The sequence below is a fragment of the Mytilus trossulus genome, chromosome 3 (genome assembly GCF_036588685.1).
Source record: "Mytilus trossulus isolate FHL-02 chromosome 3, PNRI_Mtr1.1.1.hap1, whole genome shotgun sequence".
NCBI classification, from domain to species: domain Eukaryota; kingdom Metazoa; phylum Mollusca; class Bivalvia; order Mytilida; family Mytilidae; genus Mytilus; species Mytilus trossulus.
The window spans coordinates 46,425,551-46,452,668 of NC_086375.1; the positions used below are offsets into that span (position 1 = coordinate 46,425,551).

The 27,118-nt window shown below is 33.2% G+C and overlaps 2 protein-coding genes across 2 annotated transcripts in view; one reads left to right on the top strand and one right to left on the bottom strand.

Annotated features, from left to right (window-relative positions):
* Nucleotides 1-5,308: 5,308 nt before the first annotated feature.
* On the bottom strand, nt 5,309-7,794 carry LOC134710825 (uncharacterized). Its single transcript, XM_063571222.1, has 2 exons — nt 7,458-7,794; nt 5,309-5,705 (listed from the first exon to the last, which is right to left on the bottom strand). The coding sequence occupies exons 1-2, from the start codon at nt 7,550-7,552 to the stop codon at nt 5,309-5,311; spliced, it is 492 nt and encodes a 163-aa protein (XP_063427292.1). The 5' UTR covers nt 7,553-7,794.
* An 894-nt stretch (nt 7,795-8,688) lies between these two features.
* LOC134710826 (fibroblast growth factor receptor 2-like) overlaps nt 8,689-27,118 on the top strand; it is a 39,880-nt gene continuing 21,450 nt past the window's right edge. The window contains exons 1-4 of the mRNA XM_063571223.1: nt 8,689-8,760; nt 11,522-11,572; nt 23,894-24,083; nt 25,820-25,946. Coding sequence (XP_063427293.1) covers nt 11,535-11,572; nt 23,894-24,083; nt 25,820-25,946 — 355 coding nt within the window. The 5' untranslated portion in view covers nt 8,689-8,760; nt 11,522-11,534. The remainder of the gene's footprint in view (nt 8,761-11,521; nt 11,573-23,893; nt 24,084-25,819; nt 25,947-27,118) is intronic.

Sequence of the window (27,118 nt, forward strand, 5' to 3'; positions counted from 1 at the left end):
TTTAAGTGTAGGGTTCTGATATTTTGTGTGATTTGATATGCTAGAATCTTATTCATTATTTACACTAAACTTGGTCTCTGTTTTTGAATAATCTCTTTGAACTGTTACCACATGTGTCCTGGTTGATGTAACATAGGAAGATGTTATACACCTTATTTACCACATGTACCCTGGTGGGTGTAACACATGAGGATTTGATACACCTTATATACCACATGTACCCTGGTGGGTGTAACAAAGAAGGATGTTATGCACCTTATATACCACATGTGTCCTGGTTGATGTAACACAGGAGGATGTTATACACCCTATATACCACATGTATCCTGGTGGATGTAACACCTGAGGATGTTATACACCTTATATACCACATGTACCATGGTTGATGTAACACCTGAGGATGTTATACACCTTATATACCACATGTACCATGGTTGATATAACACAGGAGGATGTTATACACCTTATATACCAAATGTACCCTGGTTGATGTCGCACAGGAGGATTTTATACACCTTATATACCACATTTACCCTGGTGGGTGTAACACAGGAGGCTGTTATACACCTTATATACCACATGTACCATGGTTGATATAACACAGGAGGATGTTATACACCTTATATATCATATGTGCCACGGTTAATGTAACACAGGAGGATGTTATACACCTTACCACATGTACCCTGGATGATGTAACACAGGAGGATGTTACACACCTTATATACCACATGTGTCCTTGTTGATGTAACACAGGAAGATGTTATACACCTTATTTACCACATGTACCCTGGTGGGTGTAACACATGAGGATGTGATACACCTTATATACCACATGTACCCTGGTGGGTGTAACACAGGAGGATGTTATACACCCTATATACCACATGTACCATGGTTGATGTAACACCTGAGGATGTTATACACCTTATATACCACATGTACCATGGTTGATGTAACACCTGAGGATGTTATACACCTTATATACCACATGTACCATGGTTGATGTAACACAGGAGGATGTTATACACCTTATATACCAAATGTACCCTGGTTGATGTCGCACAGGAGGATTTTATACACCTTATATACCACATTTACCCTGGTGGGTGTAACACAGGAGGCTGTTATACACCTTTTATACCACATGTACCATGGTTGATATAACACAGGAGGATGTTATACACCTTATATATCATATGTGCCACGGTTAATGTAACACAGGAGGATGTTATACACCTTACCACATGTACCCTGGATGATGTAACACAGGAGGATGTTACACACCTTATATACCACATGTGTCCTTGTTGATGTAACACAGGAAGATGTTATACACCTTATTTACCACATGTACCCTGGTGGGTGTAACACATGAGGATGTGATACACCTTATTTACCACATGTACCATGGTTGATGTAACACATGAGGATGTTATACACCTTATTTACCACATGTACCATGGTTGATGTAACACATGAGGATGTTATACACCTTATATACCACATGAACCATGGTTGATGTAACACATGAGGATGTTATACACCTTATATACCACATGAACCATGGTTGATGTAACATAGGAGGATGTTATACACCTAATATACCACATGTTCCATGGTTGATGTAACACAGGAGGCTGTTATACACCTTACATACCACATGTTACCTGGTTGATGTAACACAGGAGGATGTTATACACCTTATATACCACATGTACCCTGGTTGATGTCACACAGGAAGATGTTATACACCTTATATACCAAATGTACCATGGTTGATGTAACACAGGAGGCTGTTATACACCTTATATACCTCATGTGTCCTGGTTGATGTAACACAGGAGAATATTATACACCTTATATACCACATGTACCATGGTTGATGTAACACATGAGGATGTTATACACCTTATATACCACATGAACCATGGTTGATGTAACACATGAGGATGTTATACACCTTATATACCACATGAACCATGGTTGATGTAACATAGGAGGATGTTATACACCTAATATACCACATGTTCCATGGTTGATGTAACACAGGAGGCTGTTATACACCTTACATACCACATGTAACCTGGTTGATGTAACACAGGAGGATGTTATACACCTTATATACCACATGTACCCTGGTTGATGTCACACAGGAAGATGTTATACACCTTATATACCAAATGTACCATGATTGATGTAACACAGGAGGCTGTTATACACCTTATATACCTCATGTGTCCTGGTTGATGTAACACAGGAGAATATTATACACCTTATATACCACATGTACCATGGTTGATGTAACACAGGAGGATGTTATACACCTTATTTACAACATGAACCCTGGTTGATGTAACACAGGAAGATGTTATACACCTTATTTGCCACATGTACTATGGTGGGTGTAACACATGAGGATGTGATATACCTTATATACCACATGTACCCTGGTGGATGTAACACAGGAGGATGTTATACACCTTATTTACCACATGTACCATGGTTGATGTAACACAGGAGGGTGTTATACACCTAACCACATGTACCCTGGTTGATGTAACACAGGAGGATGTTATACACCTTATATACCACATGTACCCTGGTTGATGTCACACAGGAAGATGTTATACACCTTATTTACCACATGTGTCCTTGTTGATGTAATACAGGAAGATGTTATACACCTTATTTACCACATGTACCCTGGTGGGTGTAACACATGAAGATGTGATACACCTTATATACCACATGTACCCTGGTGGGTGTAACACAGGAGGATGTTATACACCTTATTTACCACATGTACCATGGTTGATGTAACACAGGAGGATGTTATACACCTTATATACTACATGAACCATGGTTGATGTAACACAGGAGGATGTTATACACCTTATATACCACATGTACCATGGTTGATGTAACACAGGAGGCTGTTATACACCTTACATACCACATGTAACCTGGTTGATGTAACACAGGAGGATGTTATACACCTTATATACCACATGTGTCCTTGTTGATGTAACACAGGAGGATGTTATACACCCTATATACCACATGTATCCTGGTGGATGTAACACCCGAGGATGTTATACACCTTATATACCACATGTAACCTGGTTGATGTCACACAGGAAGATGTTATACACCTTATTTACCACATGTACCCTGGTGGGTGTAAAACAGGAGGATGTTACACACCTTACATACCACATGTACCATGGTTGATGTAACACAGGAGGATGTTATACACCTTATATACTACATGAACCATGGTTGATGTAACACAGGAGGATGTTATACACCTTATATACCACATGTACCATGGTTGATGTAACACAGGAGGCTGTTATACACCTTACATACCACATGTAACCTGGTTGATGTAACACAGGAGGATGTTATACACCTTATATACCACATATACCATCATTGATGTCACACAGGAGGATGTTATACACCTTATATACCACATGTACCCTGGTGGGTGTAAAACAGGAAGATGTTATACACCTTATATACCACATGTACCTTGGTTGATGTCACACAGGAGGATGTTATACACCTTATATACCAAATGTACCATGGTTGATGTAACACAGGAGGCTGTTATACACCTTATATACCACATGTGTCCTGGTTGATGTAACACAGAAGAATATTATACACCTTATATACCACATGTACCATGGTTGATGTAACACAGGAGAATGTTATACACCTTATTTACCACATGTGTCCTGGTTGATGTAACATAGGAAGATGTTATACACCTTATTTACCACATGTACCCTGGTGGGTGTAACACATGAGGATTTGATACACCTTATATACCACATGTACCCTGGTGGGTGTAACACAGGAGGATGTTATGCACCTTATATACCACATGTGTCCTGGTTGATGTAACACAGGAGGATGTTATACACCCTATATACCACATGTATCCTGGTGGATGTAACACAGGAGGATGTTATACACCTTATATACCACATGTATCCTGGTGGATGTAACACTGGAGGATGTTATACACCTTATATACCACATGTATCCTGGTGGATGTAACACAGGAGGATGTTATACACCTAATATACCACATGTATCCTGGTGGATGTAACACAGGAGGATGTTATACACCTAATATACCACATGTATCCTGGGGGATGTAACACAGGAGGATGTTATACACCTAATATACCACATGTATCCTGGGGGATGTAACACAGGAGGATGTTATACACCTTATATACCACATGTACCCTGGTGGATGTAACACAGGAGGATGTTATACACCTTACATACCACATGTATCATGGTTGATGTAACACAGAAGGATGTTATACACCTTATATACCACATGAACCATGGTTAATGTAACACAGGAGGCTGTTATACACCTTATATACCACATGTAACCTGGTGGGTGTAACACATGAGGCTGTTATACACCTTATATACCACATGTACCCTGGTGGGTGTAAAACAGGAAGATGTTATACACCTTATATACCACATGTACCCTGGTGGGTGTAACACAATTCTTCCTTACAACAAATATATATAGATGACCTATTGCTTATAAATTAAGAAAAACGGACCAAAACACAAATACTTAACACTTATCAATGAACCGTGAAAATGATGTCAAGGTCAAATTAAATCTGCCCAGCTGACATATAGATCATAAAACATTTCGATACACCAAATACAGTTGCACTATTGCATTTAGTATTGGAAAAATAGACAAAAACTCATAAACTTAACTTTGACCACCGAACCATGAAAATGAGGTCAAGGTCAGATGACACCTGCCAGTTGAACATGCACACCTTACAGTCCTTGAGATATGGACTTGACCACCAAAACTTAGCCTTGTGCACTGATCCATGCAATGAGGTTGAGGTCAAGTGAAAACTGTCTGACGGTCATGAGGACCTATCAAGGTACGCACTTACAAAATATAGTTATCCTTACTTATTACTTATAATAAGAGAGAATTTAACATCACAAAAAATCTTATTTTTTTTCAAGTAGTCAATCAACCATGAAAATGAGGTCAATGACATTGAAAATGTGACTGACGGAAAGTTCGTAACATGAGGCATCTATATACAAAGTATGAAGCTTCCTGTCAACCTTCTAGAATATAAAGCTTTTAAGAAGTCAGCTAACGCCGCCGTCGCCGCCGTAGCCGGATCACTATCCCTATGCTAAGCTTTCTGCGACAAAAGTCACAGGCTCGACAAAACATGAACTAGTTGTTTGACAAAAGAAGAACACTGTGTATAATGGTTATAAGCTTTTATGTCTTCTTTCTTTTCATTATGAATTGCATGTCAACAAAACTAAACCCAACAGACTCTACAGTTCTTTCTGGTTCTAGAAATAAATGAATGCTTTCACCAGAGGACATTATACATGTCTCATTAGTTCTGCCGTCTACTGCTAGAAGTCGCTTTAAGCCAGCTGGTCGTTTAAAGTTAACACTGTATGTAGACTTATTTGGAAGTTCTTGTGAAATCTGAACTCTTACATTTTCTGCATACAAAATGAAACACAACAGGAAATCACCAACGTGAAGAAAAAATGGTTTAAAGTTAATACGGAGAGCTCCTCCATAAACATTATACCATTTGAAACAACCTTCGTTGCACACTGGTTGTACCATGCGCACTGCTCGAATGTCTGAATATTCCTCGCTGAAATTTAAAAAAGACTGTTTTAAATCTTCATAACTCTTCTTCGTATTAGCTAGCGACGATCTCGCTCAAAGTTACAGGTTTACCAAAAAAAAAAAATAGGGTATGGCGTCCCGATTTAAGGTCCAAATATGGCTACGGTGACCCAATGTTACAACCAAATGGTCAACTCCTAAGGTATGGCGTCCCATTTTTAGGGTCTTATATGGCGATACTATCGGCCAACAGGAAAGTGGTAGCACGATATAAATTAAACAGGTGTTCACACTACATGTACAACTCCCTATCTATGCTTTCATAAAGCTTAAACCCGAATATAAATTCCCTACCATAAAAGTACACTAGAGCCTGTGTCGCTCACCTGTTACTGTATTTACTGATGTCGGCCATCTTGGTTGGTAGGCGGGGTCATAAGACACTTTTTTAAAATAGATACCCTAGTAATGATTGTGGCCAAGTTTTGTTAAATTGGCCCATAGTTTTAGAAAAGAAGATTTTTGTACAAGTTACAAAAATGACGAAAAATGACGAAAAGTTGTTCAATATTGACTATAAAGGACAATAACTCCTTAAGGGCTTCTCTGGCAATTTTGGTCCTTCGACTTATTTGTAGATCTTACTTTGCTGAACATTATTGCTGTTTACAGTTTATCTCTATCTATAATAGTATTCAAGATAATAACCAAAAACTGCAAAATTCCCTTAAAATTCCCAATTTTAGGGCAGCAACCCAACAACGGGTTGTAGGATTCATCTGAAAATTTGTGAGGGGATAGATCTTATTCTGATGGACATTTAAATCTTGAAAGATTTGCCCTAAATTACTTAGTTTCAAAGATATAAAGCAAAAACAGCATTTTACCACTATGTTCTAATTTTAGCCATGTCGGCCATTTTGTTTGGTAGGTGGGGTCATCGGACACATTTTTAAAACTATATACCACAATTATGATTGTGGCCAAGTAAGTTCAAATTTGGCCCAGTACTTTTTAACCCATGTCAGATTTGCTCTAAATGCTTTGGTTTTAAAGATATAAGCCAAAATATTTTACCCCTGTGTTCTATTTTTAGCCATGGCGGCCTTCTTGGTTTGATGGCCAGGTCATCGGACACATTTTTAAACTAGATATCCCAAGGATGATTTTTGGCCAAGTTTGGTTAAATTTGGTCCAGTAGTTTCAGAGGAGAAGATTTGTGTAAAAGTTTACAGACGACGGACGCCGGACGACGGACGCCAAGTGATGAGAAAAGCTCACTTGACCTTTCAGGTCAGGTGAGCTAAAAATACGTTAACGAATACATTTTCTTGCACATATAGCGCCTTTATTATAATCATTTTGGTTTGGAAAAAGAAACTTTTTTTAAGATAAATAAAACGACAAAATAAGAAAAACATTATATAAGATATACATGAAATTTCAAAGAGTTTTAATACAAAATATTTCTGTATAATTATGTATAAATTATTCATGGATAAATAAGAAAACTTGAGTAGTTTGCGTTATTTTCTTCATTTCAAAACCCTTTTATTAAAGACCGATTAGGATTAACAGTGGATTAATATTAAAACAATCTTCATCAACCTTTATAAATCCTTTACTTTGATTTTGTGTTTTCAGTGTAGATGTGTAGGTAATATTTTGTTCTTCGAGATTTTGTCACTAGTTTTCGCACTGCATGCATACACAGGGCAATAGTAAGACATGTTAATGAACATTTAAAATAATTTATAGGTAGATAATATTTACTTACCTGATAGTGCATTCACATTTGTGACATACATTTTGGGAATTGACCATACACATTAATGCTATGAACAAAATAAAAATGCAGCATCTCGTCGTCATGTTTTTTAAATTAATTACATTTCTGTCACCATACGGGTCAGATTACGGCATTTTAGCAGCTTAACTAGTCGGTTTTTCCAAAATTGAATTTAACCTCGAGAATTAAACACACATTTCTGGTGCTTGGATATTAATTATCGTCAGATTCGTTGAAATAGTCATTATGTAAGTATTTAGATTTTCAAAAAAATAGTACAATTTTACTGACGTTATTCTTGGACAATAGTATTTGTGATACTATGCCCAGGTTTACTGGCTCAGGAAATTATAGACAATATATTGACGGGGCTTGACACTTCCTAATTGTTAGATAAATTGGTTCCCACGGCCGTTTACGGTAGAAAGTCCTGCGAGTATAAGAAAATTTTTGAGTTGACTTCTGGAATTTGTATTATCGAAATCTACCCTATATATATTGCCCTTTAGATGTCCAGATCATGGCAGATGTCAATTGGTTTGACTACTGTTTCGTTGATATATGATATATATCCAGCCATTTTAAAGGTGGGGTACCTAACACTTTCACTAAAATTAATTTGGCTCGTTTAATTTTCATAAAATTTTGACAAAGTATTTACTTTGACCCTTTAACAAGTATATAAAAATTTCAAAAATTTTGAACCAACCGTTTTGTCAGAAAAATTACACTGGTTATATAGCAGTTTGACAAACAACAATTTTGATCATTGAGAAGCTTAATATTCCCTTTACAACACAACGTAATTAAAATGTTTAGCTGATTTTACAGAGTTAACTCCCTGTAGTGTTAGGTACCACCTTAATTTAAAAAAAAGGGGGGTCCTTACACAGCCTTGTGGGATCAAGGAGGGAGTTCCCAACCACATGTCCCCATTCAAATGCATTGATTGTCAAAAATGGGGGGTCCAACCGTCGGACCCCCCCCCCCCCCTTTTGGATCTGCCACTGGATATATTATATGATCTGTATAATCTAATATTAGTTCAAATAATTATGACGTCTGGCAAGGCTATTTTAATTTACGTAGGAAGGCGTCCCAGAAAAAAATATTAAAATAGCCTTGCCGGCAGACGGCATAATTATTGTCATTATTTGGACTAATCTAATATGACGAAATCACAAATTTTATTCAAGACAGTCACCGTCAACGACTTTCTTTTATATATCGTTAACGCACTTCCTAAACTCCTTCAACAAGTTCGTCATACGCACTTTACAAATTTTAAAAGGTAGAATTATGTAGAATGAACATGAAATATGTATCCATAACATTTTGTCTCCTCAGATGCTTAGCTAAGTATAATTATAGTATAACACAAATTGAAGCATACGGCACAGATTTTTTTTCGGGGTTCGTATGGATAGTTCCTAGCGGAAATTTTCATAAAGTAAGGGCCCGCTCTTCTCATTCTTCAGTGATTCCACAGTGGCGGATTCAAAAGGGGTAAGATTTTTTGTTCCCTAAACAATCCCCCTTTTCGTCCTGGGTTAGGAACCCTTTTTTATAATGGATTGATCCGCCTGTTTCCTCTATATTCAACCATTTTTTAGAAATAAAACCCTGCTCCCATGAAGCCTTTCAAGACGTCATAATACACCTTATCGCTATTTGTCCGCCATTACTGGATATCACACAGGTTCCCGTAAAATTTTGACGTCACAATACAAAATATCTGACGCCACAATGGAAAAGTGATTGTTGTATGCGTCAAAAGTTCAAGCGGCCGGGTCAGCCGGGATTAGCGATAAGGTGTATTATTTGGACTAATGGATAGTAAACACGGCAAATTGCAACAAACCCCTGTCTGTCTCATTCATAGAAGTAATCGCATACCATGCATTATACAAATGTAAATAAGAAGATATGGCATGAGTGTGGCTGTATAGGGTTGGTTGATTGGCAATCATACCACAACTTCTTTTTTATAATTGTTGAAGAAAAAAATTGTAAAATAGTTAAAAGTTGTGTATAGTGAGTAATATTAAAAATAAAAATTAAACAGGAAACCTTCCTTTTTATAGGGCTTTGTATGTATACTTTTTTTCTCATGAAAATTCTATAATTTGTCCTAATTTAGAATACGTTTTCTTTTTTCAATTGCTTCCAGCAAACAATTCATTTTTATACGTTTTAATTTTTTGGTCGTATATTGCTATCACGTTGGCGTCGTCGTCGTCGTATTCGTCGTCGTCCGAATACTTTTAGTTTTCGCACTCTAACTTTAGTAAAAGTGAATAGAAATCAATGAAATTTTAACACATGGTTTATGACCACAAAAGAAAGGTTGGGATTGATTTTGGGAGTTTTGGTCTCAACATTTTAGGAATTAGGGGCCAAAAAGGGCCCAAATAACCTTTTTCTTGGTTTTCGCACTATAACTTTAGTTTAAGTGAATAGAAATCTATGAAATTTTGACACAAGGTTTATGACCACAAAGGGACGGTTGGGATTGATTTTGGGAGTTTTGGTTCCAACAGTTTAGGAATTAAGGGCCAAAAAAGGGCCCAAATAAGCATTATTCTTGGTTTTCGCACAATAACTTTAGTATAAGTAAATATAAATCAATGAAATTTAAACACAAGGTTAATGACCACAAAAGGAAGGTTGGGATTGATTTTTGGATTTAGGGTACTAACAGTTTATGAATTAGGGGCCAAAAAAGGGGCCCAAATAAGCATTATTCTTGGTTTTCGCACAATAACTTTAGTATAAGTAAATAGAAATCTATGAAATTTAAACACAAGGTTTATGACCATAAAAGGAAGGTTGGGTTTGATTTTGGGAGTTTTGGTCCCAACAGTTTAGGAATAAGGGGCCCAAAGGGTCCAACATTGAACTTTGTGTGATTTCATCAAAAATTGAATAATTGGGGTTCTTTGATATGCCGAATCTAACTATGTATGTAGATTCTTAATTTTTGGTCCCGTTTTCAAATTGGTCTACATTAAGGTCCAAAGGGTCCAAAAATTAAACTCAGTTTGATTTTAACAAAAATAGAATCCTTGGGGTTCTTTGATGTATGCTGAATCTAAAAATGTACTTGGATTTTTGATTATTGGCCCAGTTTTTAAGTTGGTCCAAATTTGGGTCCAAAATTAAACTTTGTTTGATTTCATCAAAAATTGAATAACCTTTACCATTCAGTGATAACAAGCACTTTTTTTTACATTTTAATATTTTATGAGGTATTTAAATGAGTAGTTATTGTTGCAAACTCCATTAGAAATTTGAATTGAGATCAGTTTTGGAATAAGGGAAAGGGGGATGTGAAAAAAAAATTGGAGGGGGGGGGGCATTTAATTTTTACTCATTTCAGATTTCATAAATAAAAAGAAAATTTCTTCAAACATTTTTTTGAGAGGATTAATATTCAACAGCATAGTGAATTGCTGAAAGGTAAAATACAAATTTTAAGTTTATTAGACCACATTCATTCTGTGTCAGAAAACTTAGATATTGTCTATTTATTGACTAACATAGTTAAACATGCCAAGTTATAATGATCGTTAACAGGAAGAGAGAGTTCATGATAAATGTCAAACACACATCGGAAAACCGTTTCCGGAATATGAAACTACCTGGCGCTGTGTTAACTATTTAATCACAATCCAAATTTAGAGCTGAATCCAGCTTGAATGTTGTGTCCATACTTGCCCCAACCGTTCAGGGTTCAACTTCTGCGGTGGTATAAAGCTGCGCCCTGCGGAGCATCTGGTTTGAACATGATTGAAATTTTGATTGAGGATTTTGGACTAGGATCATCTCTTTATAATTAGTTTTGAACTACCATTCATGTACATATTGAATTACTAGCTGTATATGCATTTTGGTTGAGCAAATTAGAATATAAGATAAACTAGGAAGCTGTGAATCTTCTCAGCCTAAAACAAAATACATTATATGTGCATGTAACTGTTTGATATGACCCAAAGTGTGTCCTGTATACACACCTAACATACATCTTATAACTTGTACATTTTAATTGACAGGTTTGTCAAAATAATGTTCCTTCTGACCATCCTAACATTGCAGAAACACAGGTAAGAAATTTCAATTTTAGGTCAGTTAAGCATGTAAGAATAACAATATAGTATCAACATTTTAGTTAAAATTACATGCAACAAGAAATATGATATTTATATGCTCACAGTTTAAGGGGCACTATATTGTAGCTACAAGATATATAAAACACCTGAAATATGATTTTTTTTGATCAATCATTTATGAAAGTAAGTGAAATAGTGTCGATTTTTGATTGGTCTGGACGAGAGGGTAACATTTAAAAAAATTGTCATCCGCTCAGCTATGTGATAGACTAAATTAACACTCTTGTATTAGCCAATCAAAATATGGCATTCTAAATAACATGAAGATGTGAAGTATAACATGTATAAAAATAAGGAATATCAACGTAAAATCAATAATTAATAAATTAGGCGAGACATTCAGTGTGTGTACTTTTGTTATAATCCTTAACTCGTTTTAAAGCTGATTAAATGTTAGTCTTTAATTCCTAATCTAAGATATTTTTTTGGGGGTATGATCAATTGAAAAATATAGCTCATTATAGCTAATTAACTGCAAAAAAAAAATACTTTCTCTACTTTGATGAAAATAGTACATTTGGGTAATTTTCATTTCTTTGATTGACCATGCACACTATAATCTACAAAACCAGGTTTCAGATTTTTAATCATTCCACCTTTATCTTTTATATATATACTATTCATTCAGAAACAAATTATCCAAAAACTGGGATAATACTCCCTGATATCACATACATCAAATCAAAACCAAAGGGAGCACCTATACAAACTTCTATTTTATTTTTGTACACAATTCCCATGAAAATCGCTTTGAAATATGATTCACCTTAAACTTATACCTCTTTCAACCCTTATAAATGCAACATAAATATAAACATTACTCTGGGACTGTTCTGACACCTTTATCTGTCATATACAATTATTTGTGCACAGCTGTCTTTATCAATCAACACCACTAATTTAGGGTGATATATAAGGTGAGATTTTGAGGTCAGATATTTAACCAACATATATCTGTAATGAAGAAATATGATATGGTCAAAGCTCTTCCTCTGTCCAGACAGTATAAGATAGTATAAGATAAGAGAATATTGATAGAATCAAATCAAATCAAATCAAATAATTTTATGGGTGACCATGTAAATTCCTATACAGAAATGATACCAGCCAACATTTACAAAATACTAATACAAATACAAAACTAGTATCTCAATTGTTTGTAAAACAATTGAAAGGTCTTACCTGTAAAAGTGATGTTTTCGTAATGTACATTTTTTTGTACTTGTTACGACCTTTCATTTGATATACGACAAGCATACCTTCGGAACCTTTTCGCTTTTTACACTTAATGACCCCATCGCCCTAAATTTTTGAGATCAGAAGTATGTTATATGTAATAAAGACTGAGTGATCTTTCATTTGATATGAGACAACGCCAAGTTCTAGAAAGTTTGATTTTTGCACTTAATAGCCCCATCCAACTAATTTTTGGATTACAGGAATTGGTTATTTGAAATGTTCAATTGAAGACCTTTCATATTAAACAGCATGATACAAACTGTGTAATGTTTGATAATGAGTCTAATGTAGATAATTTATTGTTACCTCTCCCTCAGCATGCTCGGTCAGTTTAATAATTGATGTGAAATTATCCTATGTCTCTGTGTTTATTTTAGCAATAAGTGTTTGTATATATTATATAATCAATTTAGAAAACCATGCTCTGACAGCTAATGATAAGATTTTTAATTCTTATGGTTTTAGTAAATCAAAAGGTATCAGGATTTGTTCTCATAATGTTAATAGGATTGAAAGTAAATATGAAGAAATTAAACATAACCTTATGTTTTCTGATAACCAACCTGATGTATTAGGATTGGGTGAAACATTTTTAACAAAACACACAACTGATAATGAATTACAAGTACCTGGTTATGTATTTGAAAGAAAGGACAGAACATCCCAAGGTGGGGGTGGTCTGATTGTTTACTTTTCTGAAACTATTAAATTTTCAAGAAAAAACAACATAGAAATAGGGGGTACGGAAACAATGTGGTTTGAAATCAAACCAGATTACAAAAAATCTTTTTTATTATGTTTTGTTTATAGGCCACCAAAATCACTGATAGATTGGGTTGATGATTTTGAAAAAGAAATAAGAATGACAATGACCATGAATTCAGATATAACAATTATGGGTGATTATAATTTTAATTTTAATTTACCAAACAAACCTCCTCAAAAATGGCTAAATGTTTTAGAATCATATGATTTTCAACAACTGATTAAAGAAGCCACAAGGGTAACAAAAGATACTAGTACATTGATTGATCATATTTATGTCAATAATCCAAATATGGTAGAGGAATCACATGTATGTAGATATGCAATAAGTGACCATTATCCTATCTGTTTAACAAGGAAAGAAGTCAACATAGGCAAAAAGAATACACACAGTACAATTACATATAGAAATTTTAAAAATTTCAACCAAAACAATTTTTTATTAGATCTGCAATCTACACCTTTTCATGAAATTGAATTTGAAGAAAACCCCTCCGACTGTCTACAATTGTTTTATGATATGTTGAACAAGGCTTTAGATAAACATGCTCCTGTTGTTAAAAAGAGAGTTAAAAGGGACAGGCAGCCTGAATGGTATAACACTGAAATCATTTACGCTAGGAATATGAGAGATAAATATAATGCACTTGGTTTATGGAGTGAGTATAAATTTTGGAGAAATAAAACTAAACAAATTGTAGATAACTCAAAAAAGAATTATTATAAAAATATGGTAAAAGACTCCAATGACCCTAAAACCTTATGGAAATGTCTTCACAGTCTGAACCCAAAAGTTAAAAATACACCATATGAGTTAACCACAGAAGATAACAATACAACTAAAAGTAAAAAATGTATAGCTGATACTTTTAATAACTTTTTCACTTCCTGTGCTGAAAAACTAAGAGGACAAGGAAGTTATACACCTGTAAATAAAGCAAATTTTAGTAATCTAAGTAAATTTGTTAAAAATAAATTACATAAACATGAAAAATTTTCTATACCACCAGTGAACATGAATGAGCTATTTAATGAATTAGCAAAACTTGATATAAATAAAGCATCTGGTATGGATAATATTGGACCGAAAATCCTAAGATTAAGTGCCCCTTTTATTGCATCACCTCTCACATATATATTTAACAGAATGATAGATACTGGTATATATCCTTCATTACTGAAGAATGCTAAGGTAACACCAGTTTTCAAGGATGGTGACAAGTTTCTAGCAACAAATTACAGACCTATATCTGTTCTTCCAACTTTATCAAAATTAATAGAAAAACATGTTTCTAATAAATTGTACAAATATTTATCAAAACTTAAACTTTTACACCCTACACAATCTGGTTTCAGGCCGCAACATTCTTGTCAAACTGCACTTATCAATATCATTGACAAATGGTTGCAAGAAATGAATGATGGTAATTTAAATCTAGCAATTTTCTTAGATTTTAAAAAAGCTTTTGATTTGGTAGATCATGATATTCTTTGTTTAAAGCTTAAAATTTATGGATTTAGTGAGGCTTCTGTTAGTTTTTTCAAGTCATACCTCAATAACAGAAAACAGCAGGTAAAAATTTGTAATGTTTATTCTGAACAACAACATGTAAAATTTGGTGTCCCCCAAGGTTCTATACTTGGTCCCCTATTGTTTGTACTATTTATAAATGACCTTCCCTTATGCATTGAAAATTGTGAAACAGACCTATATGCTGATGACACCACTCTTCATAAATCTGGGAAAAACATAGAAAACATACATGATGATGTTCAAGAAGATTTATACAGGGTTGAAGAGTGGTGTAAAATGAACAACATGTTCATTAATGCAAATAAAACAAAATGTTTGGTTACTGGAACAAAACAGAAACTATCAATTCAGACCTGTCAACCAAACTTGATAATAAATTCAAAAGTATTACAAAATTCTTCATGTGAAAAATTATTAGGTGTTAAAATTGACAACACACTTAACTGGAAAAATCAAATTGACCAAGTTTGTGCTAATATATCATCCAGAATATACCTTCTTTCTAAAATAAAGAAATTTTTAGATATAAATGCAAGGAAAACATATTACAATGGGTATATTCTTCCCTTAATTGACTACTGCTGTATTATTTGGGGTGAATGTAAAAATGAAGGGATAACAAGAATTTTAAAACTCCAAAAAAGGGCAGCAAGATTAATTCTAGATGCAGATCCTTTATCCCCCTCAGCCCCCTTATTTAAAAAACTTTGGTGGATGACAGTTGACAATAGAATAAAATACCACAAATATTTACTTCTATATAAATGTATGCATATGGAAGCACCAATGTACCTAGTTCAAAAGTTTAAACTGAAATCAGATAATAATCCTTACTCCTTAAGAGGCGTCACTCAAGGTAATCTGATAGTTCCTAAGCCAAAAGCTGAACTATTTAAGAAATCCTTTGCTTATTTTGGATCAGTATTATGGAATGGACTGCCACACACAATGCGTAAAGCTCAAAACACTTTTACTTTTAAGCAAAGTATCAAGAAGTACCTAACACATCCCTGATAAGAAATGTTTGCTACAATGTATTTGTATATTTTTTATTTTTTATTTTCATTTGATTTTTTGACTACATGTATACATCTTAAACAGCATTATATCTTATGTTAATAACAATACATTGAACTACATGAGTGTAAATTAACTATGTGTAAATATCTGTTTTGATTGTATTGTAATTTGTATGTAAAAGAGGGCCTCAGGGAAGATTAGTTTATTGTAACTAACTGAGTTTAACCTCTTTAAATAAAGAATTTATTATTATTATTATTATTATTATTATTTGATATACAACAACCTTATCTTAAAAGGAAATTTATGTTTTGCACTCAATGACCCCACCCAACCCATTTTTTGGGGACGTCAACTTGATATTTGAAATGTACGCTTTACAGACTTTCATTTAATATGCAACAACCTAGCCATCTGAGAAGTTTGAATTGTTTGCACTAAATGACCCCACCCTTTACCCTGGGATGAAAAAGGGGTTTAAAATTTTCATTTTTAAGTAGAGTTTATTAAGACCTTCAATTTGATATATCAGATGACCCAATTTGACAAAGTGCCAAAAATGATGGTGTTTTTTTTCCATGGAATGTTTTTGGTATTTGGTCAAACATATAACTATGTTAACCTCTTCAATTTCTAAAACATTTTAAGTGGTAACCTGTTGTTGACTCATAAATACATGCCTCCGCTCGCAAAATTTGAAACTGCCTTATCTCTAAAACGACAATAGATATCTCAAATCTGTTAAATGATAAATAATCTGCAGTTGAAGGACAACATTGGTGACCTTTGACCTTGGGTGCAAATTGAAGGTCACATGAACTTAAGATTATTGGTGTAGGTCCCAAGTCTTTATGACTTCCAGTTCTCGTATATATTTTTTCAAGGGAAATAACTCCTTATAAGGGTTAACAACAAAATGATTGTATATGTTTATTAACATTGCCATCTGGTCTTGTACATGTTGCCGTTTTCAAATTGATTCTATCTTGAATACTTTTTGAGAAAAATGCAAAAGAAAGAAATTGCTTCAAGGGGACATAACTCTCATAGGGAATGATGAAATCCTTAGCAGCCGCATATGGGAACACATCATGATGAGATCTAACTATTGTCCAAATAAGGTCATGATATCTTCAAAAAATCTTAAGTGCAAAAAAAATATGCTGTAATTTCAAGCTTACATATTAAGAAAACGAAAAGAGTTTGCTGCATACATACTGTGTCATAAATGTTCCTCTCGACAAGCTCTACATTTTATACACACGCTCAATAATGTCCGACCGTCTGTTCAAAAGTTGCATCAAGATAATCCAAAAAAGTATAGTATTGTGTGTATATCTTTGACAAGGTAACAGATATCAACCTAGTCTGGTTTAGATTTTTTTGTTTACCTTCATATTATGTTATTTAAGTTTGTTTGATGATTGAATGTTTAAATATTAAGCTCCTCCCTTAATGCCTATCATATATAAAGTATTTGCGCAAATGTATAAATACTTAGCATGCTTAGTGTGATTTTTTTTCTTTTTGTTTTAAATAGTATTTTTGTACATGTATAAATTTTCTATTTCCAAACTTTCAATATAAAGAATACAAATTATATCATATCTTTATGAGGTATAATGGCCACAGACCACATTTAATTCCTCTATTAGTTCTTAGAATATCACTCCTCATACTATATTTAAAAGTTTGTGATTGACATATAAGAAACTGTCTAAATTTCATATAATTTCATATAGATTTGACAATTGATATGTCTTATAAGGGAGCTACCATTTGATTTTTATGGAGGGGGGGGGGGGGGGGGCTAGGATGAAAAATTTTGTCCTGCATTTTTTTTAGCTGTAATCTCGAGATCGCTCTGTCCTGCCTTTTTATTTTTCACTCTCTTTGGTCCTGCCTTTTTTTTTTTTAGTTTATCCTGATTTTGTTTTACTTAAATCGTCGTCCTGACTTTTTTTTTGGCAAATGTCTCATCCTGCCTTTTTTTTTTACTCAAAACTCCTGTCCTGCCTATTTTTTCAAATTTCATCCCATCCACTCTTAACTAAAACAACTTCGTAATAAATTCACACACTCAACGCTAAGCTGGCTAGGCAAGATACTTTTGATGACTATCATGACTATAATCCAGAATGTTATATGTTCCACTGCATTTTCAAGAGTTATTCAATCTATAACTGCATAGCATAATACTGCTTTTATTTTAAAGTTAAAAGTGAAATTGGATTTGGTTGCCGAAAGAATTTAAAGTATATGGGAAAGGACCTGAAATGAAATTATATATAAGCTGATCAATTCTCAATTTGTGACTTGACTTAGAAAGCTTCACATAGGGATAGGCTGAATGAGTTTCAGAATATCTAGCATAAGTTTTTTATTTTATTAGGGCCCCGCCTTTAGGCGGGTCGCCCTATAGTGATCTGTAAGTCTGTCCGTCCGTCCGTAACACTTTAACTTTGTGTCCGCTCCATATCTAGAGAACCGTTATGATTTCATACTTTATACTTCACATGTTTATTAACCAACACCAGAGGGTGTGTCATGATGTATGTACAACTTCCTAGGTGAAAGGTCAAGGTCAAAAACTTTAGTTTCAGTTGACAACCCTGTGTCCTGTGGTGAAGATCGTGTCCGCTCCATATCTAGATAACCGTTATGATTTTATACTTAATACTTAACATGTTTATTAACCAACACCAGAGGGTGTGTCATGATGTATGTACAACTTCCTAGGTCAAAGGTCAAGGTCAAAAACTTTGGTTTCTGTAGACAACCCCGTGTCCTGTGGTGAAGATCGTGTCCGCTCCATATCTAGATAACCTTTATCATTTCAAAGTTTATACTTGACATGTAAATAAACCAACACCAAAGGGTGTGTCATAATTTATGTACAACTTCCTAGGTCAAAGGTCAAGGTCAAAAACTTTGGTTTCAGTTGACAACTCCATGTCCTGTGGTGAAGATCGTGTCCGCTCCATATCTAGATAACCGTTATCATTTCGAAGTTTATACTTGACATGTAAATAAACCAACACCAAAGGGTGTGTCATAATTTATGTACAACTTCCTAGGTCAAAGGTCAAGGTCAAAAACTTTGGTTTCAGTTGACAACCCCGTGTCCTGTGGTGAAGATCGTGTCCGCTCCATATCTAGATAACCGTTATGATTTTATACTTAACATGTTTATTAACCAACACCAGAGGGTGTGTCATGATGTATGTACAACTTCCTAGGTCAAAGGTCAAGGTCAAAAACTTTGGTTTCAGTTGACAACTCCGTGTCCTGTGGTGAAGATCGTGTCCGCTCCATATCTAGATAACCGTTATCATTTCAAAGTTTATACTTGACATGTAAATAAACCAACACCAAAGGGTGTGTCATAATTTATGTACAACTTCCTAGGTCAAAAACTTTGGTTTCAGTTGACAACTCCATATCCTATGGTAAAGATACAATTTTTTAATGCACATTATTCACAGCGGGGCCCACAGAGATGGCTCCCATCTCAATGATATCTAGTTTCCTTGTACGTCAAGAATCATAACCACTATGACTAAAATGAAACATTGGTGGTAAAATGCATTTTTTTCGCTTTTGAAAATATGACAGATTAAATGGAATTTTTAAGACACTCATTAATGTATATTGAAAAGCAAAATTATCGTTGGGGAAAGATTTTAAGCAAAAACAACAGGTGAGCGATTCAGGCACTTGAGAGCCTCTTGTTATAAGTAATAGGATTACTATATTTGGTATATATCAGGGATGGGCACGATTACTGATAAATGTAATCGATGATTACATGAAGGATTTTTGTGCAATCGATTAATAATCGATTACTCAAATTTTAGTATGTAATCGATTACAATCGATTACATTACTTTTCGATTACTGTCAATTACATGCTTCAACATTTCAACAAAAAAATAACATGCCTGAGTAAAACACAATTACAAAATACCAAATACATCATTTAAGGCATTGTTTCTAAATTAGAAGTTAATAGCTGTTATTTTTGTTTAGATCAAATCTCTTAACATGCTTAATGAAGATTAGAAATATTTAAAAATCTTGAAATTTTGACTTTCAACATAAATGTAAGATGTCATCGCATTGCAACAATCACTTATTCATAACTAATTGTTTTTAAAAAATTTTGCTTTCTTACTGACTAACGTTAGCTTTTTTGTTTTTACTCTTAAAAAAAAAATTTATGCATAGTTAATTATAATGTTTAAGGAAATATAAAAAAAAAGTAGAATAGTTAATCAGTTCAGCTAATTTTTAAGATCAAAATTATTATTATTATAATGACATGCATGATTTAAACCTTTTGTTTGGATAACCATCCTAATTACAGATTATAAAACTGCCACTGGAGTACAATTTATAACCTGGGGCTAAATTTTCTTCTTAATTAGACATAAGATAATTGAAATAAAAACAAAGTATATTTGTTATTGATTAGAAGACTTTGATCATCTCATTAGTAAAGGCAAGAATGTTGTTAAGATTTGTTAACTTCTCCAATCAAATTATATACAAAATATATCTATAGTGTCAAAGGGATACATGTATCTATTTCTAAAAAAGAATTGCAATGCATTGCCATTTGTTCATTGTTAAAAGGATTTTGTGTTCTTTTTTAATTTAACTTATATATGTTACAGTAAATAGGTGAAATTAGGAATTACACGTAATTACTAAACATTTCAGTAAATACCTGTAATTACTTGCCAATTTAGTTATTACATGTATTTACTAGTTGTTTCAGTGATTACTGGTATTCACTGATTTTCTTTGTCATTTTTACAGCTATTTACTAACTTGATATTTTTGTTTTAAAATTAAAGATATAATCTAAGATACAAAATAAGAAAGTAAAAGGGTAGGTATTTTAGGGCTGACTTAATTAAGGATTAATGAATATAAGGCACACCTGTAGTGGTTGTGAATTGAAACTGAAAAATGGTTGTTTTAAAAGTATTGAAACTCCCTTAATATCATTTGCAGCATGCAAGACAATGATATCAATCCAAAATTGAGATATACATTTTGTGAGAAGTTTATAGGCAACTTTGCCAGCTCTTTTTGATGATAAACATTTGATAATGCCAAATTTGGTTGAATAATTCTTAAAATCTCATAATTTCTTTATATTGCAAACTCCATCAGGCATACACTGCTTACTTCATTTGCTTTAATATCTTATATTAATCAATTAAATCAATCATATTATGTCCTTTTTAACCTATTTTTAATTTACTTTACATTATGTTTGAAAATTACATTGTAATTGTTCTGCTCATTTTGGGTGCCGTGATTGGCAAATACAATATTTGTTGTTTGTTGTTGTTGCATATAAACTTGCCCAATGACATATGTCTAATTCCTTTTACAAAATAGTTTTATTTACGACTTCTTTTGTCAGACTGTTGTGATAAAGCTGACATTCTTCACAAACAAATTCATACAATTTGATGGTGTTAAGAGTCACATTTCATATTTTTGTGTTTCTCTTTTTTATGAGTTTTTCAAGACCTCCAAACTCCAGCTTATATATTATTACCTGCAACAAAATTTTATTATTGTTTTTCACTATGTGGTTAAAGGTGTTTAAATTTTGACTATAATTATGAGATAATTTTCAAGAAGTAAATTTTGTGAAAATAAAATCAAGTTTTTCCGTATTTTACTTATAAATGGACATATATGCCAGTTAACATTACATTCACATTGTGGTTAAAGTTTTTAAAATTTTGATAACTTTCTCAGAATAACCTGGATTTCTACCAAACTTGGACAGAAGCTTGTTTATGATAATAAAATAATATCCAGAGGTAAAGTCTGTAAAAAAAAATCCCTTTTCATATATTCCTTATAAATGAACTTGGTTTTTTTTCCAGTTAACATTACATACACTCTGCGATTAAAGTTTTTTTTAAACATTTATTAGATTTCATTAACCATCCTGGATTTTAACCAAATTTGGACAGAAGCTTCTTACAGCACTAGTCAAAAGATTTGATATTTCCCCCCATTTTTGTTGAGCTTGTGACTAACAGCTAAAGTAGGCGAGATACTGGGTTCTGCGAAACCCTTACAGTTTTAAATCTGAATACATCGGTAACCTATCTCCAGCTAGGTGTTGAATTGAAGGTCACATGAATAAGTTTTCAATGAGGTCCAATTATTCACTTGCAAGTGCAAAAAAATCATCAACCATGTTTCTCTGCTTATTTTAGTAAAATAGAACCAGATTGACTGCTAAAAGTGAATTATAATTTCACTATATAATTTACATTAATGATTTAACAAACAAAAAAATCATATTTAATTTATTTTATATCTCATAGCTAATGCTCTTATAACAAAAAAGGTACATTTTAGGCTGATCACTTTTTAAGAGTACTCACTGATCTTCTATAGCTAGAATTACCATAACTTTTGATCAGTTTACCATATTACAACATTGTTTTAACAGTTAGTAAATAGGTGTAAAAATTCATTTTAAAATTAGTAATTACTGGTAATAACTGGGCCGTTTCAGGAATTACTTGTATTTACTAAGTACATCGGGGATTACATGTAATTCCTAAATTTTAGTAATTACATGTAATTCCTAATTTCACCTATTTACTGTAACATATACATGTTTATCATAACATTTAAGAAATCAACTGTTTATCTATTCTAAGCTTTAATTTCAACTCTGATTGAAAATGATGTTTTCAGGAAATTTAATACATAAATAAGCTTACTACTTTTAAAAATGTACTACAGAACTTAACAAAAGAAGGACACATTTCTTATTTTAGATCTATTTTATTATTTCAAATCTATTTTCTTATTTTAATATTAAAGCTATTGAATTATTGACAAGCACATACATCTATTTGTTTCAAAAGCTAGATATAAAGTAAATTTAGGTAGGGGATCTGGTTGCTCATAATGCAGCTTGAGACAATATAGATAGAAATAAGACAGTTGCTTAACTCTCAAGTATTGTTGATGCATAATATTTTATCTGTACTACAAAGTGATAACATACATATTTTCCTCTGAAATAGGTTATTTTTCATCAAACTATTTTACTAAAGTAATCGAAATGTAATCGAAAAGTAATCGATGATAACGTACATCCAAATTTTTGCTGTAATCGATTAAATTACGATTACATGTAATCGAAAATGTCTTCGATTACAGATTACTGTCGATTACTTGAAAAAATGTAATCAATTACAATCGATTACGATTACAGATTACGATTACCCCATCCCTGGTATATATGTGTACCCTTTAAGGTCCTCATGTCTTTGAGACAGTTTTCACTTAACCTTGACCTCATTTTCATGGTTCAGTGGTCAAATTTAAGTTTTTGAGTTTTGGTCTTTTTTCTAATGTTTTATGCAATAGGTCAACTATAGACCTGTGTCATCTGACCTATACCTCATTTTCATGTCAGTTGTCAAAGTGTATTAAGTTTTTAAGTTTTGTCTTTTTTCCTACACTATAATACCATTTAATAGGTCAACTATATTTGGTGTATAGAAATATCTTATGATGTACATGTCAGTCTGACCTTGACCTTATTTTCACGGTTCATTGCTCAGTGGAAAATTTTTGTGTTTTGGTATGTTTTTCTTAAACTATATAAGCAATTTATGTCAACTATATCTGTTGTATTGAAGGAGTGTAAGCCGTGTCTGTCTGTCTGGCACAGGTCCACCAGTTTTTAAAGATAAAACCAATGGAGAGTGGATTGCCAGACCAGAAATGTCTACTGTGGAAATTAAATGTGTTGCTTGTGGAAAACCAAAACCTACCATTAAGTGGTATAAAAACAAGCAATACATTGATCCTGGCATGAAGGGAGGACACGTAAGTAACTCGAGAAAAAATGATTGAAATGAATACATTGATAAGAATTGTAAGACCAAAATGATAAGTATGCACAAAGCAAAACTAATTTCATTCAAACCATGTGGAACTCAACTTTGGCAATGACTTTTTCAATTAGTAAATAGAAACAGTTTAAATTGCTATTCATGAAATGATGACATTAAAAATTTGAAGTAGATTGAAGTGGTGCAGCTGGATGTTTAAAATTATTAATGTTGTCAAATCCCCATATAAATATTTGTGAAGTCATTATTATTTGGTTATTCTGATGGAGAGGTAAAAGATACCCAAGAGACATTCAACCTCCTATGCTATTGACAAGCTAACAGCGCCATGGCAAAAACTTAGAAGAAACAGTAGACTACTAAATGTTACATATATTGAAACTTAAAAAGACTTCACAACATGAGCTCTACCAAAAAGCTGTGTCATGATGTCAGACCTGTGTTCCAGAAGTGTCATCAGAATCTGCTTTTTATGTGACCAACAACAACAACAACAATACTTTATTTTAAGAAGGTTACACAGTTAGCTATATAACTAATCTTCCCTGAGGCCCTCATCATGAGAAATCAAACAAAATGCAAACATATACATTGCATACATTAGTATAAAAAGTCAAGTATGATAATAATGTTCAATACAACTTGATAAAATGTGACATGATGACATGATCAGTTTTTAATATTATTGATACAGCTAGGTTGATTTCAATAAATGATCTGTTATTTTGTATTTGACCCACATTATTTTGCTCATATTTTTGTTCTAGTAATAAATGTAGTTACATTTAAGAATTTAGTTTTTGTAAAGGAGTAGGTTCAGTAAGACCCATTTTTGGCCCTAAAATATAGCAGTTTTACAAAATTGTGAAGAAATCTTGAATCTATTTATTGGAAAGTAGAATGCTCCTGCTACACAAATATGGGCTGTTTTTGACAATACAATGCACATATATCGGGTACTAACATCATTAAGTCATGCTAAATTACTGAAATCTTCACAATTTTAGCATTTTAGTTAAATTTTAGATGGTTTCCATCTTAAACGAAAGTGGCCGCCTTCATGTTAATTCATAATATTGAAATGTAAGTTGTATTTGATGATAAAACATGACATATATAAAGGTTGAGAATGAACACGACTGCAGCCACTTTCATTTTTGACAAAAACAATCTGAAAAGTGACGTTTTTTTGCATATTTGATAGCTTTTCATCTCTAAGCTTGAATCTGTTTTTATTTTTAAGGACTAAATCAGTTAAAATCTTTCACATAAACTTATTGAATCAATTAGATAGACACTTAACTGTTTAAAAAGTGTCCAAAATCTTTCGTTAAATGAACATGAAAGTTGAGGCCAAAATCTGCCCTTACCGGACCTTCTCCTTTATTGGTGTGTGAAAGCATTGACCCAAGTACATATTGTATGAAATGTATAAAAAAGTATTATGACCAATTACGTAATGATATTGTGACACCATTCCAAGGAATTATATCTATAACATCTTAAAGATTGAAAAAGAAAAAAAATGTCTGCCATGTATAGTTGTGAAGAAAAAAAAACAAACCGGAGAAGGCCAATGGCTGTTCACAACGTCTTAAAAATTGATTTAATACATTATATTAACATTGTTTGTTTTCAAAATGTCTAAAAAAAAAATATATTTATTCTTGATATATGTTACAGATTTAAAAAAAATATGTATATTTTCAGTACCATATAAGAAAATGGAAACTTTCTATTTTAAATTTGGAAAAAATGGACGAAGGACAATATACCTGTGTATTAGAAAATACACAGGGTATATTAAATTTTACCTTTAAAATTGAAGTTCTTCAATGTAAGTATAATTTGAAAATTGTATGAATACATTTTATTGAGAAATAAAGTAGCAATATTTTCTGGAATCTAGTAGGTAATCATATTTTTTTGAATCACTGATCTAGATTACTTTTGACAACTATACAGATGTTGATGGTGTCAATTAAATAATAAATTCCATAAATACTTACAGTAAAAAAAAAAGCTGATTTGTAGAGTGTTTCTTTTTAGCTCACCTGGCCACCACTTGGAGTCCGTCGTTATCATCCATTTTAGTCGTCAATTACTTTTTACATTTGATTTTCCTCTAGCATGTCTAGAGAACCAATGAATGGGATGACATCAAACATAGCATGAATGTTCTTTATGAAGTGCCGACCAAATGTTGTTGCTTTGTAGCCTATCCATCATGCAAGGTGGCTGCCAGCAGGGGCCTTAGTTTAACTAAGGACCCTATTGGAAATACATACAAATGTCTTCTTTAAAAGGAACTATTGAATGCAATGACACCAAAAATAGCATGATTGTTGTTATGAGGTGCTTACCAAGTATTGTTACTTTGTAGCTGATCCATCATCCAAGATGGCAACCAGTAGGGGACTTAATTCAACATTATGACCCTATGGGAGATACGTACAAATGTCATCTTTTAGAGAACCACTGAATGTATTGGAACCAAAAATAGCATGAATGTTACTTTTAAAAATGAGGTGCTGACCAAGTTTTGTTACTTTGTAGTCGATCCATCAACCAAGATGGATCCAGCGGGGGACTTAGTTTAACATAGGACTCTTTGTGAAATACATACAAATGTCTTCTTTTAGAGAAACACTGAATGGAATGACACCAAACATTGCATGAATGTTCTTTATGAAGTGTTGAAAAAATGTTGTTACTTTGTAGCTAATCCATCATCCAAGATGGCTGCCAGTGGGGGGACTTAGTTTTACATTGGACCCTATGGGAATTACATTCAAATATCTTCCTTTAGGTAACCACTGAATGGAATGAAACCAAACATAGCATGAATGTTTCTTATGAGATGCCGAACATGACTGTGTTGTTACTATGTAGCCAATCCATCATCCAAGACGGCTGCAAGCATGAGACTTATTTTCAAATAGGACCATACGGGAAACACATAGAAATGTCTTCTTTCAGAAAAACACTGAATGGAAAGAAACCAAACAT